The sequence below is a fragment of the Phytophthora ramorum genome, assembly GCF_020800215.1.
Source record: "Phytophthora ramorum isolate Pr-102 chromosome Unknown Phyram_PR-102_s0001, whole genome shotgun sequence".
Classification (NCBI taxonomy): Eukaryota; Oomycota; class Peronosporomycetes; order Peronosporales; family Peronosporaceae; genus Phytophthora; species Phytophthora ramorum.
The window spans coordinates 980,539-997,788 of NW_027150647.1; the positions used below are offsets into that span (position 1 = coordinate 980,539).

The 17,250-nt window shown below is 54.7% G+C and overlaps 5 protein-coding genes across 5 annotated transcripts; 3 read left to right on the top strand and 2 right to left on the bottom strand.

The window, feature by feature from the left end:
* Window positions 1-106: 106 nt before the first annotated feature.
* On the bottom strand, window positions 107-2,530 carry KRP23_144 (uncharacterized protein; the record flags this gene model as incomplete). The annotated part of the gene is made up of 1 exon (XM_067883797.1): window positions 107-2,530. The coding sequence occupies one exon, from the start codon at window positions 2,528-2,530 to the stop codon at window positions 107-109; it is 2,424 nt and encodes an 807-aa protein (XP_067750699.1).
* A 178-nt stretch (window positions 2,531-2,708) lies between these two features.
* Window positions 2,709-7,115, top strand: KRP23_145 (cGMP-dependent protein kinase; the record flags this gene model as incomplete). The annotated part of the gene is made up of 2 exons (XM_067883910.1): window positions 2,709-4,645; window positions 4,718-7,115. 2 exons carry the CDS (start codon window positions 2,709-2,711, stop codon window positions 7,113-7,115), a joined length of 4,335 nt encoding a protein of 1,444 aa, XP_067750700.1.
* Window positions 7,116-10,394: 3,279 nt separating this feature from the next.
* Window positions 10,395-14,537, top strand: KRP23_146 (Phospholipid-transporting ATPase 3; the record flags this gene model as incomplete). Its single annotated transcript, XM_067884021.1, has 1 exon — window positions 10,395-14,537. The coding sequence occupies one exon, from the start codon at window positions 10,395-10,397 to the stop codon at window positions 14,535-14,537; it is 4,143 nt and encodes a 1,380-aa protein (XP_067750701.1).
* A 344-nt stretch (window positions 14,538-14,881) lies between these two features.
* KRP23_147 (Protein transport protein SFT2) lies at window positions 14,882-15,858 on the top strand (the record flags this gene model as incomplete). The annotated part of the gene is made up of 4 exons (XM_067884137.1): window positions 14,882-15,207; window positions 15,276-15,514; window positions 15,586-15,714; window positions 15,791-15,858. The coding sequence occupies 4 exons, from the start codon at window positions 14,882-14,884 to the stop codon at window positions 15,856-15,858; spliced, it is 762 nt and encodes a 253-aa protein (XP_067750702.1).
* A 194-nt stretch (window positions 15,859-16,052) lies between these two features.
* KRP23_148 (uncharacterized protein) lies at window positions 16,053-16,872 on the bottom strand (the record flags this gene model as incomplete). Its single annotated transcript, XM_067884248.1, has 6 exons — window positions 16,053-16,103; window positions 16,183-16,275; window positions 16,339-16,362; window positions 16,575-16,604; window positions 16,673-16,775; window positions 16,835-16,872. The coding sequence occupies 6 exons, from the start codon at window positions 16,870-16,872 to the stop codon at window positions 16,053-16,055; spliced, it is 339 nt and encodes a 112-aa protein (XP_067750703.1).
* Window positions 16,873-17,250: the final 378 nt, after the last annotated feature.

Sequence of the window (17,250 nt, forward strand, 5' to 3'; positions counted from 1 at the left end):
CGTCAGCCCTCGCCGCAGTGTCCAGATCACGTACGAAAGTGTTGAACGGCACCAACACATACTCATCCTGACGCTCCACAACGTACAAAAGCTGGCGCGACCTCTGTCATAATTCGCTCGGCACGATGCCAGCGTGTCCCGCAAATTCATCAAAGCCGAAGCGCTTTTCACAGCACATGCACGTTATTTGTCGTGCTGCGAGTGGCAAATGATTGAAAGCTAGCCATCCAGACTTGCGCGGGAACAAGTGGCCGGGTTCTGGTATTTCCGAGAAGGCAGCACGGTCGACAAGACTCCCATCGACCATCCTCATCACGTACTTGGGCGAAAGACACACGACCTGTGCCAAAAAGTCGAAGTTGGCTGGATCGGACAGCCGAACTGCAGTCGAAGTTTTGTCGCTTCGATGCTTCGGACGCTTAAAGAGTGCAAGCGTCCGAAGTCTAGATAAAAAGTCTGGGATCGCCTTTGTTGAAGTCTCGGAGCTCGTGGTGGCGGTGGTGAGCGCCTCCTGCCTCATTGAGTGGCTTCTGCGCGACTTGGCTGGCGTGTTATTCAAACGTTGGTGGGCGGCCCAGCTCCTCAAAGCTGGCAGGAACTTCTCCAGTGGCGTGTGCTGCGTCATGTCTCGGTGCTCGACGAACAAGTGCGGCATCGGGTCTTCACTTGCATCCTTCACGTTCTTGACCAGCCTGCTGTCTGTATGATGCACGAACTCGGCGTAGTTGAGCTGCTTGCTACAACAATCGCACTGAGTAATGGCCATCTTCTTGGGTGACCAGATACACGTGCCCGACTTCATGACACCAGACTCTCGAAGGCTTGACGTGCGAGAGCACATAATAGGAAAGCGCCAGCGATTGGTCTTGTCATCACGTTGGACTCGCACAGCACTCACAAGCTCGTCCCCTGAAAGTGCGGGCTGTTCAGACGCACCAACAAGCTCATGTGGGGCCTTGGGTGCTGGTTCCTGTTTCTGTGGCGTTGTAGATTGTGCAACTGGCGCGTCCTGATGGTCCAAAGGCTCAGGATTTGGTTGTTCTTGCTGCTGCATCACTGTCTCATCACTCTCAGTCAATTGCTTCGGTTCTGAAAGTCCGGCCATCATATCCGTGTTGCTAGGCTCCGGCTCCGCTCCAGACTCGCCCTTAGTCTGCTGGCATGGCTCGTCATTTTCTTGTGGTGGTGAACTCCGCTGTTCATCCACAACCACGACATCCTGAGGGATTATCTGCTGCTCTTGGGCTGTAATATCTCCACCGTCAACAGCTCCACCAGCATCCGCTGCGGTTTCCTTTTCCACACCCGCCACTTCGCTTTTCGACCCAGAACCAGCCACATCCACTGCTTTCGTCGTGGCTGCACCACTTTCCATCATCAACTCGTTACTTTGTGGTGATACCCTCCTCGACCGCAGCGTTGATCGTCGAGCTGCTCGTGTATTAATTACTTGGTCGTCCTGTGTAGTGCTGCTTCCCTGTGTACGTCGACTGCGTGAATCGGAATCCAATCGGCTTGCTATCGTGACTGGCGGGTTCCCAGTGTCATTTTTCCTAGGCACTTGGTGTTTCTGCTCGTGTTTCCGCTGTTTCTTCAACTCCACGTCATTAATCATCTGCAATAGCTTTCGTTGACGATAGAGAGCCAACTTCTCTGGCTGCGAGCAAGTCGGGCAGTCGCACTCCCACAGATACCCGCCGCTCTCGTAAAAATCCACGAACGCAGCCTTGCACGAGGCGCACCGGAAAATATTCCCGCGATTTTCATGCCGCAACCGCTCAATCTGGTCCAGAATCGGCGTGTTCTCGTCTACGTAGGGCTTGAAAGCGTGCACCAAGCACTTTGCGTGGTACGCCCGTCGGCAAACGGCACAGTGCATCAACACGCAAATATTCACCAGTTTCTTGCAAAATTCACAGCGACGGCCACCTAGATCCCCAACTTGATGCAACCAGTGGTTCTTCTTCGTCTCAACCTTAGTTTTCAGCTTGTTCGTCGTATTTTTCTGCAGATTCTTGCTCGTCTCCTCTCTTTTCACCCATAACGCCGACTTAGTACTGCTGAATGGCAGTGGCGGCAAGTCCGTGGTAACCGGCGCAGCTTCGTGCACCGCAGCTTGTCGTCGTTTCTTACCAACAATGTTCCTGGTATCTTGGATCACGTTCTTGCTTTTGGTCGTCGACACCCGAGACCGCTTTGCAATTGGTTCAGTTGGTGCACTCGGTCGCTTTTTCACGTTGTCCCTTCCGGAAAAACTATTTTCTTCTTGGACTTGACGTAATATTCCGGCATTGGCAGCGACTGCAGCAGCTCTTGGAGTTCGTTTGTTGGGTTTATCTGGTTCCTGCATTGGGGTCTGTACTGCTTTCTGCATAACACAGACTGTGTCGGTAGCGGTGGGATTTGGTGACGGGTTGTGACTATCGCGGATGGCTGTTGCAATGAGCGTGGCCAGGGTACTTTCCTCGTCTTTGACTTGCTTGGCCATGACAGCATTGGCGGCGGCAGCTGTAGCTCTCGGAATTCGCATCTTAATCCCGTTAGTCACCTGGATGGAGAGTGACACAGTTCGATGGACCAAGTGTAGTACTACTGGTATATCAGTCTTCTGATTGGTGAATACTACTGTATTTAAAAAAAGTGAACCCATTTCATTTTTAGATGTTGAAGGTGACGTTGTCCTGGATGGTGTGTGAAGCATTGCGAATATGGCTCCGAAAACTCCGACGACGCCAAAAGGGAGAGGAAAGGGGAGAGGTCGAGGGCAGATCTCGATCGTGAAGGTCACTCCGAGAGCCAAGACGCCGCTGATAAGTTCTTCTGCAGCTGAGACCAAGGCGTCTGCCGATGAGGCCAATGTCAGTACGACTGCGGAGAGCGAAAAGCAAGGTATCAAGTTGAAGGGCTTCAGTCGCGCTGCTCACTCCATCATGACAATGCACAAGCAGCAGAGACCCACCGAAAACGTGACGCAACCTCCGACAGAACGAAAGGATCCGTGGGCGGCTGTCATGGACACTGTTGCAGGCAAGGCTTCACGAGATGTGGGGCTTGGTCTTGCTCCGAGCAGCGGTGCAGGTGCTACATCTGAAAAGCGCATTTCGCTGGCTCAGATGCTCAAGAGCAGGGAGATGAAGAACCTCGTGGAGCAGGCGCTCGTTGCCAAGCAAGTGAGTCGGGTGACAGGCGCGCCTGAGGAACAGTCGAGAGTGATGTCGCACTGGATCAAGTTGTCGACGTTGCGGCGGAAGCAGAATGAAGCGGATGACGAGGGAGGGGACGGTGGAAACAGACCCAACAGCAGCAACAACGAAGAAGAAGAAGAGAGCGAGACGTGGGAGGACGCCAATGGGGTGCATTCAGGCTTTGACCTGGATGACACTGCCAAAGGACACCAACTGTATGGACGCACACTCATTCTAGAGGAATCTTGCCGCCGAGCTCTTGCGCAAGACGGCGAGCAGCGCTCTCAGATGGACTTGCAATCACTAGGCGTTTGGTTCCAGACCACAAAGCTCAAAATCACGACAGATTTTGAGCGTTTGCAGCCATCAGAGCTTGACTTGCTGTGCAAACGCATGACTTGCGTATCCTTCCACCCCGACGAGATCATTTTCCGGCAAGGAGACGAAGGCGATGCGCTTTATATTGTCTTCAGCGGCACTGTGGAAGTTCGTGTGAGTCAACGCATCCTTGGCGAGGTGGTTGAGGTCACCGTATGCGAGCTGGGTAAAGGTGACTACTTCGGAGAGCGCTCGCTGCTCAATAACGACGTCCGTGCTGCTACAGTGCTGTCAAAGACGGCAACTGATCTCGTGAGAATCACGCGGAACGACTACAATCTCATGCTGAAGAATGACCAGCTCGAGTTCCTCTCGCGTATGCAGATCGCCAATGGCATTGGTGTCCAACGTCCGGTACAGCGGACGCAGCGGGAGTACATCAAAGTGCTGACCAAAAAGAAGCACGCACGCTCTAAAGCCGACATCGATATGCTGAGCGAGTACCTCCAAACACTCAAGTTCTTCCGAAGCTTGCCGAAAGCGTTCGTACGAGAGCTGTGCACCGTTGTAGACTTCCAGACGCTGCTTGCAGGAGCTTGTGTGTTCCGCGAGGGCGAGATCGGAGACCTGTTTTACATCATCTTTAGTGGATCTGTGGACGTGAACATTAATTCCAAGGACTTCAAAGGCAATATGCAAATGACGAAGCTTGTCAACCTGACGGAAGGTTCCCACTTTGGCGAGTTGGCTCTCATGAAAGGCCGAGGTGTACGCAGTGCAACGGTGGTCACCCGCGAAGAATGCCAGCTCTTGGTGATCTGTGAGAAGGACTACAACGCTACCCTTCGTCGCATGCAGAAGAAGGATATGGCCAAGCGGGTGGGCGTCTTGGACCAGATTCCAATGTTCCAGACGCCTGAGTGGACTGGCGAACTGCTTAAGGAGCTATCCTATGTCTTGCTGGAGCAAAAGGTTTCAACAGGGAGTGTATTGTACAGACAGGGTGACCGTGCAACACACGTCTATTTTGTTGTTCGCGGGGAAGTGGTCGTCACGAAAGAGATCACTGATCCGTTCACCCAGGTCAAGCATGAGGTTTTCGTGGAGCGTATAGGCCGTTTCCACGTGTTCGGCGATGACGCGTACGTAGTAGTATCCCGGGTTGCTGTACGTTTTGCTGGCTTCTAACTGGTGTGGGGTCTGCGTCGATGTAGGGCTGCTGGGACAAATTTCAACGAAGTACTCCATCGAGAAGTGACGGTCAGTGCAACTACCCCAGTCGAAATCCTGCTGTTATCGAAATATGATGTTTTCCATCGCCTGTCGCGGTCGGCACGTGAAACCTTACGAGCTGCTGCTCAGTCACACGCAGAAAGCATCGTGTACTTGGATCGCTTTCACAAGACGCAAAAATGGGAGGCTTACAAGCAGAAAATACTCCGAGAGCATGTCAACCATGAACGCATTGAGAAAATTCTGCCTTCCGCTGTGGCTACGAGGCGGAAGAATACGAATGCTGCCAAGACTTCACAGCCACGTCAAGCGACCGCGACAAGAAGTGAATCCCGAATCAATTCTTCCAGCCCCAAAAAGCCTGGGTCAGGCCGAGAGTTACAGTCTCCTGTCGAAAGTGTCACGCTACCTGCGTTACCCCTCCCTCCTTCGTCTGGCGATGGCAAAGCTCTAGATTCATCTCGTTCAAGTGGTGTAAGCTCGGCACGACAGGCTCTAGTTCCTGCGAACGAGTTACTCCTGCTGGCACAAGAAGCGAAGGCCATGAAAAAGTGTTTGAACCCGGACCGAACGCTTGGCAACTACGTCACGTCGTTCAACGTGGACGCACCTCCTAGCTCTGCTCGGCAACGCCAGCTGGACGGTGTCCTCGTAGCCGAAAACCGGCGACAAGCTGAGGTTTTGAAGGAAGGCAATCCGCTAGCATTTTTCGACATCAAAGTCGTCGAGAAACAGATTGGAGCATCGTGGAACCGCACCACAAAGTCCCTAAATGGGGTCGAGGAGTGTGACACCAATGGTCCAAGCGGGGGTCTGGTACCAGAAACGCAGTGTACGTCTTCAGTGTCACCGCTGCGTCAGACTTCCCCGAGCAGAAGCTTAAAGATCACGCCTCAAGCCTTGAGCCAGCTTCTGCAAGAGAACTTTATCTTTTCACGTCCTGCTGGACGTAAACCCGAAGGAAGTGATGGTCGCAATACGAGGCTACCGCAGCACAAGGGGAGCTCTCTCAAGGATGCACTACGGAAACTTTCGTTCTCGCCTACAAAAGCCCATTCACCTTCACGACTCAATGTGGACCGGATTCAGACGGACAACTCGGGCGAGACAGACTACGTTCTTTTTGGGATTATGAACGAAACCAGCGACGACAGCCCAGAGGCCATCAAGAAATCGCCAGCTTTCCAGATTCTTCAGTCCGCTCGGTCTCTCTTTGCAGCTCGTGAAGCTGTTGAGCGGCTGCAAGAGGATGATAGTGCAGCTAGTACCAAATACTACGTCTTGCCATTCAAGACATTTGCATTGATGCCGCGTGCTGACCGATCCAAGATCGATGAGGAGCGTCTTCAGGTGCAGCAGTTCGGAGAAATAGGTGCAAGCGGTAGAACGAAAGTACCCGCTAGCCCTTCCATTGAAGACTCGACAAGCTCGCTGCAGTCGATGACAGGAGACCCAGCTGTGCACTTTGCGTCATTTCAGGAGGCGGTGGGTTCTTCGGTTCTTAGCATGACTGAGAGGCGACCCGGAAATACGGTCGACAGCCCCAATCAACCCCCATTCAGCCCCCCTCGTGTCACTAACCAGTCGAGTTTTGCGACTCCTCGAAAGAAGACGTCGAACCAAGCAGCTGCAAACAGCAACAGCATTCGAAATACATTCGCGGTTGCGAGCGTAGTGCTCTCGAAGCTCGAGGTAGCTCATTCCCAGTACGAGGAGCCGTTCGTCGCCGTCCACGCGCTCTTTTCCTCTGAAATGGAAGCTGTGACGCATGCCATGAGCTTGAAACCTGCTCAATTGCTGAAGAGCGCGATGTTGTGCGTCTTTCCTATGGGAAAGTGGCTTCGTTTCGATCACGCGCACGATTGGTGCGTGCAGGTGGAGGTGAACAAGCGAGAGAAGCGTGCTCCGTCCTTCTCCGGGGTAGCGGCAGCACCCACTTCCCCCACGTCTTTCAGTCCAAACGCACCTTCCAGGCGGTTGACGCTGGTGCCAGAGCCCCCGCAGCAGCCGACTTGGCAGCAAGAACGCGACGAAGCCAAGCGCCTTCACAACTTTATCTGCGCGCGCATGGGCGCTCCTGTGCCCGACAAGAAGAAGGACCGCACGGAAGAAAGTGGCGGCTTCACACCGCAGCCACTTGTATCCTTGGAGAACAAACTGGACACGCTCCACAACTACCTTCAGGCGACTGCGGCGTTCACGTCTCGAACAGGGCACGGAGGGGTGGCGTTGCTCAAGTACCGGCAAGTGAAGCGGTTCGGGTCCATCATGCGCTCACGGATCGCTGGCACCCTACCTCACAGCAACAATAACAGCGGTGGCAACAACAACAGCTCGCTCTCGCCTCGCACCTCCTTTTCTACGGTCGTTCCAGGATAGCACAAGTTCAACAATAAAAAAGGCAACAAAGTGACCATCATTCATGCGTGTCAAACCAGCTAGAGTGATACTTGGTATGTTCTCTTGCCAGGCCTGGCCACACAAGATGCATATTTACATACAAGAAACTCTCAACCTCGGTTGGGAAAGTCGTGTCGGACACCATCGTACCCAAAGAGGAAATGGCAAACACGACTTCGGGTTAATATTTTCGACGCGAACTGAATTTTTGATTGCGCGTATGATTGTGAATGGCGGTAGATGGCGGCACGCTGGCCACACATGCCTAGGGAGAGCAAAACGATCAAGTACTACAGCCCTGAAAGAACGCTGGCTTCGAGTGGCAGCAGCAACGTCTCTCGCAGACTGCGAGTTGCATGGCTGAGCACTGGCAACAAGCCGCAGCGGTTTGATCATTTTGAGCCGCGCCTCTTGTCCTTCTTCCCAGAGCAGCTCGAACTCGCGCTTGATCGGATCAAGGCGCGCCTGAGCCGTGTGCGTCTCAAATGACTCTGCGTGGCGGACTCTATCGAACGCGACCGTGATGTAGTTGTCAGTGCCTTGTAAAACAAACTGCCAGGCCGGAGTACCCGCTGCGGCACTGCTTTCACCGTCGCTTGACGCTACAGATGAACATTACCGCGGGTATCTATCTCAACTTTCCAGTTGTTTTGCACGGCAACAGACCACATGTGCTGGTCAAACTCAACGGTGTGTGCTCCAACAATAGGACCACGCAATACAATAGTATGTTCCCAATTCATCGTCACTCCCCCCACACTCCAATTGCAGCTTCCCATCGTCAATATGTCTCCGTCGATAATCGCTATGCTCCAGTCCATGAGTTTGGGGCCTGCGTGAAATACGTTGATCCCGTTTTCGATCAGTTTTTTTATCATTGCTGAGCTTTTCTCGGTGACTTGCGCCCGATCAACGAGAACACGAACCGTGACACGCTGGGAGGCACGGATGATAGCGTCGGTCAGTTCAGGATGCGTCAAGATGAACATAGCGATATCTACGGAGGTCTCTGCGCCGTCGAGCAAATCAATGAGCTCCTGAGGTGCAGCTTGGTCGCGAGAAAACCAGTAGTCTACAACTGCATTTTGTAGTCTACCCAATATGTCCTGCTCCATGCGGCCAAATACTCGACGGTCGACCCCCATTATCCTTGCGATGTCCTTGAGCGATAGGGTTTCCGTGACGCAAAGACCTCGTTTCAGCATTTCCACCACGAAACGCATGGGGGTCCACCGACGGGGTTTACCTGACTTGGACTCGTCTTGGCTGGGCTGGGAGTGGACGATGGAGTTGATCGTGCTGCAGGCGTGTCCTGTGCTTTGATGCAGCTGGGTAATTTTCTCCCCATTCTGGTATCGCTTGCGAATCTCGAACTTCTCTAAAGGGGTTAGTCGCGGACGGCGTTTCTTGGGCAGCGGACTTTGCGTCCTGTTGGGATTCGGTATAACGCGTCGTGATGCAATGTACTCCCGAATGGTGGAGAGAGCGGCGTTTTCCGCTGCTGGCACACTTGCGAGCGCGACAGCGTACTGGGGGCGGGTGGGGACGAACTGGCTGGTGGAGTTCTGGGCAAGTGGCATTTCTCCGACGGGAGGAGGGACCACATTCTCCCCCTCGTGCGCGTCGTGCAGTTCTCGCGTCTCAGACATCTTTTCCAGAAAAAAAATGACGTGCATCCGGAAGTGGAACGTGTTATTTTATATATTAACTATACGAGAACCACAGCCTCCCCATATCTTTATGGCTCGGAACGTCAATTGTTGGCAACGGATCCTCCAAATTAATAATTCGTTTCAAAATTCAATATAATATTCATTTAACGAGGTAACCTTCGATATTTGATGACATGGACAAGTTCAAAGCGGAACGACAATTCGTTTTGAGAATTACTTGCATAAAGTATGATAGAATCGACAAATTGAGAGCAAAAGTTTGCCAAACCTGTGAAATAATATGCCACTGAATATATTTGGAGTGCTTTTTTACAAAAGGAGCCCGAGGATCATGATGAGTCCTCTCAGTCCTTACCAGCCAAAAAAGGCAAACTGTACCTAGTGCTTCGACCTGCGAGTGATGACGGACCGCACGTGGAACACGGTGAACCAGCTGAAGGTCGACAACCCCGTTATCTCGGAGGACGACCTGCGTCTGAAGATGCAGGACACTCAGCTCGTGAAGTACGACATCGCCACGGCGTCCAACAACTGCATGGAGCAACTGATTGAGGAGTCCGACGAGGCAATGGCGTACAAGACCCGTGAGAAGATCCGCACGGCTTTCAGTGGCATGATCGACCAGCTCGTTTCAACGGGCAAGAGCGACAACGGCTCAAGTGAGGACGCCAATTAGTTCATGTACACTGCTCTGAGTAAGGATCGCTGGCACCCTACCTCACAGCAACAATAACAGCGGTGGCAACAACAACAGCTCGCTCTCGCCTCGCACCTCCTTTTCTACGGTCGCTTATAGCACAAGTTCAACAATAAAAAAGGCAACAAAGTGACCATCACTCATGCGTGTCAAACCAGCTAGAGTGATACTTGGTATATTCTCTTGCCAGGCCTGGCCACACAAGATGCATTTATACGTGTGTATAATAGTCCATTGCATTCCACTCGATAAGACTCCTCGCCAGGCATCCTACCCGGAACATATTGGAGCCCTGCTGCACGATCAGCCATCTGCCCATTTATGGTACATTGTACCCCTCAAGGTCGGACCAATGGTGTGGCGCACACAGTGCCGCGGGCTGAGACCATCGATGAGACCTGTAACCTGAGCGAGACTTGGCAAAGTCAAGCTGCGTTCCGGACACAGAATCGACGCGGGCAGCTTGCGTAAGTCCCTATGGCGGGTTATTTAGTACCGCTCGGCGGCATTGGGATCCATGTGTCAACAATCCGACACTTGCGGCACGGTCGCGGTGGATTAGCAGCGATTAGCGATTTGCAATCGCCGCTTCTCTCTCGGGCTCAAAGCGGCGAGCGATGGATCGACCCGCAAGTTTTCAGCCCCGCTTTTCGTGGCTGGTTCAACTTTGGACGGATGGGGTAGGTCTCTCGGAAGCGGCGTGCGCCAATCGCCGCCCCGCATTCAATAAAGCCGGTCCATTCAGTCCAAAGTCTATTTTGCGCCGAAAGCGCTGACCTCTCCCTCCCAGTCCTGGTCTGGTCATTCCGCCCACAAATAGAGTCGACACTTGCGCTGCGACCGACCGTCAGTGCAAATAGAGCAGCAACGCACGTCGAGGCTCAGCTCATGGCGGCCAAGCGCAGCAAGTCGCGCGTGTTCCGCGGCTCGCGGGTGGAGGACGAGGTCGCGCTCTGCGCCAGCGTGGCGCCCGCGCCCGACTCCGCGAGCGACAGCGTCTTAGGCTCGAGCACGAGCGGTTACAACACGCTGGGCAGTCCGGCGCTGCTGCAGTCGCCGCGCCGCAAGAGCAGACGCAACGGAGACGCCGAACAGATCCCGGACGAGGACGAGCTCGTGGACTACGCGTCCAGTGCCAGTTCAGGAGCAGGAGCAGGAGCCGCGCGCCATGCAGACGACGTGGCGCTGAGAGAAGTGTATTTCAACTACGCGCCGGGCAACGCGACGTTCGACAAGTGCTCGAACGTGGTGGTGACGTCCAAGTACTCGCTCGTGACCTTCCTGCCCAAGTTTCTGAAGGAGAGCTTCAGTAAAGTGGCCAACTTCTTCTTCCTCATGGTGTGCGTGCTGCAGAGCATCCCGAGCATCAGCAACACGTACGGCTACCCGACGAACGCGCCCGTGCTCTTCTTTGTGATCTCTATCGACGCCGTGTTCGCCGTCATGGAGGACATGCGCCGCCACAAGTCGGACAACGAGGCCAACTCGGCCACGTGCCACGTGGTTCAGGACGGACACGTCGTGGACAGGAAGTGGTCGGACATTAAGGTGGGAGACTTTTTGCAGATCAAAAACCGAGAGGTCATCCCCGCCGACGTGCTCGTGTTGGCTGTGGCGGAGCCTGTGGGCGAACCGCCCAGCGGCATTTGCTACGTCGAGACCAAGAGTCTGGACGGAGAGACGAACCTCAAGCTGCGCCAGGCGGTGGCGGCGACCATGAGCTCGCTGGCGAACGCGGCCGAGCTGTCCTCGCTGCGCGGCGTCGTCAAGTGCGAGCAGCCCAACCCGCACATTAACAAGTTTGCAGGCAAAGTGGAGGTTACAGTGGGGGACGGCTGCGGCGTTGAGGTGATGCCGCTGTCAGTTAAGAACGTGCTGCTACGCGGTTGCAACCTGCGCAACACGGACTGGGTGTTTGCACTGGTGCTCAACACAGGCATCGACACGAAGATCATGCAGAGTTCCAGCGCCGCCCCGTCCAAGTGGAGCGACCTCATGCTCAACATCAACCGGATGATTGTCATTCTGTGCATCGGGCTCTTCGTGGCCTGTGCCGTGGCTGCTACGTGCTACATCACGTGGCAGTACGACATCGTGCGGAACACGTGGTACATCCAGCTGTCCGAGACGGAGAGGAACCGCACGCGCTTCGTAGCGTTCATCCAGATGATGTTCTACTACTTCTTGCTGCTGTACCAGGTCATTCCGATCTCGTTGTACGTGTCCATGACGAGCGTCAAGTTCCTGCAGTCACGTTTCATGTCGTGGGATCTGGAGATGTACCACGCCGAGACGGACACCCCCGCTATCGTACGGACGATGGAGCTGAACGAAGAGCTGGGTCAGATCTCGTACGTCTTCAGTGACAAGACGGGAACGCTGACGTGCAACATCATGGAGTTCCGCAAGTGCTCCATCAATGGAATTTCGTACGGCTCCGGTATCACGGAAATCGGACGCGCTGCGCTGGTTCGCGCGGGAAAGCCCATTCCACCGGAGCCCAAGCTGGACCCGAGCATCAAGACGATCCCGTTTGTAAACTTCGTCGACAAGGCACTCTTTGACGGAATGAAAGGCAGCGCAGGCGAGGAGCAAAAGGAGAAGATCCTGCAATTCTTCGAGCACCTCGCTGTGTGCCATACAGTGATCCCCGAGAAACTCGAGTCTGGTGAAGTCCGGCTATCAGCGTCGTCTCCTGACGAGCAAGCCCTGGTGGCTGGTGCTGCCTTCGCAGGGTTTAAGTTTGAAAGCCGTAGCGTGGGGACAGCGAACGTGGAGGTCATGGGCCAGCGCGTGACCTACGAAGTGCTGGACGTGCTCGAATTTAACAGTACGAGAAAGCGTATGTCTGTGGTGGTGCGCAAGCCGGACGGAGAGCTGCTGCTTTACACGAAGGGAGCCGACATGATGATTTATCAGCGCCTGAAGGATAACCCAGCGATGCAGAAGATCAAGAACATCACACGCGACCACATGGAGAAGTACGCTGACGATGGCTTGCGTACTCTTGCTCTCGCGATGAAGAAACTTGACGAACGCTGGTTCCAACAGTGGAAGATGCGCTTCGATGATGCGCAAGGCAACGTGGCGGAGCTCGACCGACGCAAAGATGGCAAACCCAATGCAATCGACGACCTCATGGAAGAAATGGAGGGGGGCTTGGAGCTGATTGGCGCAACGGCGATCGAAGACAAGCTGCAAGATGGTGTGCCGCAGTGTCTCGCAAACCTGACGCGTGCTGGAATCAAGGTCTGGATGCTTACGGGCGACAAGGAGGAGACTGCGATTAACATCTCGTATGCTTGCTCGCTGCTGGACAACTCGATCCAGCAAGTCATCGTTAACGCGACCACATGCCCGGATGAGGCGACGATCCGAGCCAAATTGAATGCTGCGGCCCGGGAGTTCATGGAAAACGCGAAGGGTATGGCAGGTGGGGCCGAGAAGGAAATCTCGCTGATCATCGACGGCGAGGCTCTTGAAATGGCCCTCAAGCCTGGAACTGCGCCGCACCTCCTGTCGTTTGCCAAACTGTGTCGCGCGGTGATTTGCAACCGTGTATCTCCGGCCCAGAAGGCGGAGATGGTGAAGCTGGTCCGAGATAACATCACCACGGTCCGTACGCTTGCTATCGGCGATGGTGCTAACGACGTTGCCATGATCCAAGCCGCGCATGTCGGCGTGGGTATCTCTGGACAGGAAGGGATGCAAGCTGTGAACTCGAGTGACTACGCCATTGCGCAGTTCCGCTTCCTTGAGCGGCTGCTTTTGGTTCACGGACGGTGGAACTACATTCGTATCTCCAAGCTGGTGCTGTACATGTTCTACAAGAACATCACGCTCGTGCTGGCGCAGTACTGGTACGGCTACCTCTCGGGTGCTTCTGGCTCCAAGATGTACTGGGAAATCGGTGTCCAGCTTTACAACGTGGCTTTCACGGGTCTTCCGATCGTGGTCGTGGGCGTGATGGACAAGGACTTGCCGGCGCCTTTCAGTCTCGAGTACCCGGACTTGTACCGCCGCGGCCCCGACCGCTTCTACTTCAACATGTACACGTTCGGCCGTTGGATCGCGGCAGCCGTGTACGAGTCACTGATCATTTTTGTGGTGATGTCGTACGGCTTCAACGCGTCAGAGAAAGCAGCAGGCAGCGAGTCGCGCGTGGAGTTCGGCATGGTGGCGTTTTCGCTGACGGTGTTGATTGTGAACATCAAGATCTGGATGATCGCTGACCGATGGACGGGTCTGTCGTTTTCGCTGTGGTTTGGCAGCGTGATGTCATGGTTCGCCTTTGCTACCATTGGCACGCAGACGCCGTACTTTGCGACGTTCAAGGTGGGCTACGACGAGTTCGGCGCGTTTGCCCCCACCGCCAAGACGTGGGGCTACTTCCTAGTTCTGATCATGGGATGTTCGCTGGCCTTGGGCCGCCACATTGCCTACAACTTGTACCAGCGAACGTTCCACCCCGACCTAGCCCAGCTTCTTCAGGAATCCATGGGCGGGTCCTCGCAGTACAAGTACCAGCGGCGCCTGACCATCAACCACATCGAGGAGCAGACGCTCTCAATGTCCCTGGACGACGTGCACACCACAGGCTACCTGAGCGACTTTGGCCACACGGACGCCGAGATTCTCAAGGCGCAGAAGAGCTTCGGAGCGACGCTGTACGACCACCAGCCAAAGAAGAGCGTCTCCGGTCTCACTGGCACGTCGGCACACTCGTCCGTCTCTGCTAACTCTGGAGTCACCGAAAGCTACTCGGCCAGTGTATTTAGCGAATCCATTTCGGAGGAAGAGACGTGGGAGCATGTCCCGACCAAGATGTTCCGGGGCACGACAAGTCGGCGCAACACCGGCTATGCGTTCAGCTGCGACGAGGAGACGACGTTAGCCGAGTCGTACATTGCGTCCAACTCGCTGCCGCGCTCGGACGCCATCTCGACAGCCATGCGCAACTCGACCTCGAGCAGCACGGGAGGAGCCAGTGCGCGGCGAGTCTCGATGGGGCGCGTGCGCTTGCTCTCGTAGACGGCGTACTCCACCCAATCCTGCACGGCGCAGGCTACATCAAGTTCCAAGCACCGACCACGAGCAGCTCGTTCACCAGCTCCACGGACTCGATCTCCGCTTCAAGGACGCGCCGATCTCCGTAGAGCACCTTGCCCTGCACTGTATTTAAGAGTGTCGATCGTTGGTCGAGATAAGGAACGCTTCTTGTCTTTCTAGTCTCCTGGTCTAAAGTCAACGCGAAAGTTGCTTTCTCGCATGCCGTTCAAAAGGTAATGTACGATACATTCCCTTCAATAGGTTACGTACGCCACGCCAATGGTCCGCCCTGGCTTCTGATCGCCTCATTCTCATCTATCCCAAGCATGAGTGCGTGGGAGCAGTGGGGCGGCAAGAAGCCGGCGAGCGGCCTGCAGGGCGCACAGGACGCCTTCCAGAGCCTGCTACGCTCGTCTCCGTTGTCCACAGCGTCCACGGCATCCACCGACAGCGAGGGCGGCGCCTCCTTCTCGCTCAAGAAGGTGTGGGACTCGGCCAAGGACCTCACGAAGGCGGCTTCTGGCGCTCCTAAGGATGCGGCGGACGCAATGGAGAGCGGGCAGGTGGACGAGGCGATGGACGACGCAGCAGCCGTCAAGTGGCCGCTCTGGAGGAAGAACTCGAGCAGTCAGGGTGGTCTACAGCTGAGCTGGTGGGTGATTCACTGAGTACTGAGAAGTGGTTTCGAGAGTATTGATTTAGTGGTTTCTTTACTTTTAGGAACACGAGGTTCAAGTACTTTGTGGGCATGAGCATGCTTGGGCTGCTGTTCTTCGGCATGGCGTCGATTTTCCTGCCGCTGCTCATGATCCGTCCGTCCAAGTTTGCGCTGAGCTTCACGCTTGGCAGCATTTGTTGTATGGGTGCGTTCGCCATGCTCAAGGGCCCCGCGGCCTACTGTGCAGGGCTATTGCAGCCCAATCGACTGCTACTAACCAGCGCCTACCTGGTGACACTCGGTGAGACAGAAGTGTCGAGGTCTTGATCTTGTTGCTGGAGCTGACTGGAAGATGTTTTGTTGCGGGGGTAGGATGCACGCTGTATAGCTGCCTGATTCTGGGCAACTACGTGTTTGTGGTGCTGAGCTCTGTGCTGCAGCTGATGACGTTGGGGTCGTTCGCACTGTCTGCGTTCCCTGGAGGCAACTCGAGCATGAAAGGTGAGGCGGGCAATGGATCGCTCTTCGTTTTGTACAGTGCAGCGCTAACGTGTTTGTTCGGTGTTGACACTGGCAGCTTTCGGTGCGTTGTTCTGGAAATCAGCGCGCGGCATGATCCAAGCAATCGCTCGCCTCTTTAGGTAAATATATCGAGGCATCTTGGTGAAGGGATTGGACTCCCGCTCGGCATTGAGCACCCCTATAATAGCAGACTCGAATCCACATTTGATTATTAGCACGACGCGTTCTTGGGAGCTGCTCGCTTGTCCACATCGTTCCAGCCCTGGAGCCCTTTAATTCGTGCGCAGTCACCCTGTTCGCTCGTATGCACCTGCTCGCTAGTCGACATGTTCAGCGCGTGCTTTGCAGACGGTTGCTTGTAGAGAAGGCTGTAGCCGGTTTTACACAAATGAGCAAGCAAACAGCAGATAGACCGTCGCCATCAGTCTCATTCCACAAGACACGTACCGAAGGCCGAGTACATGCCTTATCGACAATGGTCCAGCAGGAGCCTGCAAGTTCTGGTATCAGGAAGAGGTCCCCGTCATTGAGCAAGACCATCTGAAGCGACAAATCGGGTTGATTAAGAGCAGGGACATGCCGTTTGTGCTAATAGCTTCTCACATCATCTGTGCCGCGAAAGCGGTGCTGCAACAACGTCAGCAAGGTGAGCGTCCCAAAGCGACGCGCTCTTCGTCTACACCTCGCAGCTTCAGCTCCAGCGTGCACTACACGAAACTGTCGCTATTGGCGGCGCCACCGCCGTAAACTCTTCAGCCCAAGAGCTCTGCAGCTAAGTCTGTGCTCTGCAAATTGCAAGACTGCAATTATAATAACAATTAGCGGCGGCTCTTGCTGACATCTGCCTGTTCATCGAGCTCGCTCCAGACCTAGGAAAGCAGAGGCGCCATCTGGGTCAGCTTGATTCATTGTGACAGGCAACCACCAGCTGACGCACCAGTCCGTCGCTCGAGGACTTGGACACGTCTCGCTCGGGCATGTGGTCATCCATGTACTTGATGCCGAGGCCCAGCGCCACGCACAACACGGCGTACCCGGCGCTAAACAGAGAGGACGACGGTCAACATACTCGTCAAAGAGCGAGGGGAAGAGGACGCACCTCTGGCGCGTCGAGAGACTCTTGAACGGCAGGAACATGGCGGGATTAATTGTTTTGACACGCGAAGTAGAACAAGGACAAGTCACTAATCCGCGGGGTGTACAGTGGCTAGATGAAAGTTTAGACAGCACGAATACCAATGTTTCAAAGACATATCCAATCTAAGAGTAATTTAGACCTCATTTTGTGGGATTGATTGATACATTGTCCGAGAGCATCAGTTTGTGAAAACGCGAGCAAACACGTCCGCTGTTTATGTGTTTCCGCGCTCGGGCTCAAATTGAACTCGGCTGCGTATTCCGCGTCCAAGCCCAAAGATGTGAATCGCTGGTCCCCGCTTCTGGCGGTCTCGGCGCGCGCCCGCCTCCGTATCTCCATACAAACCTCAGGACAACGCCCCATCCCAGCCAAAAGCG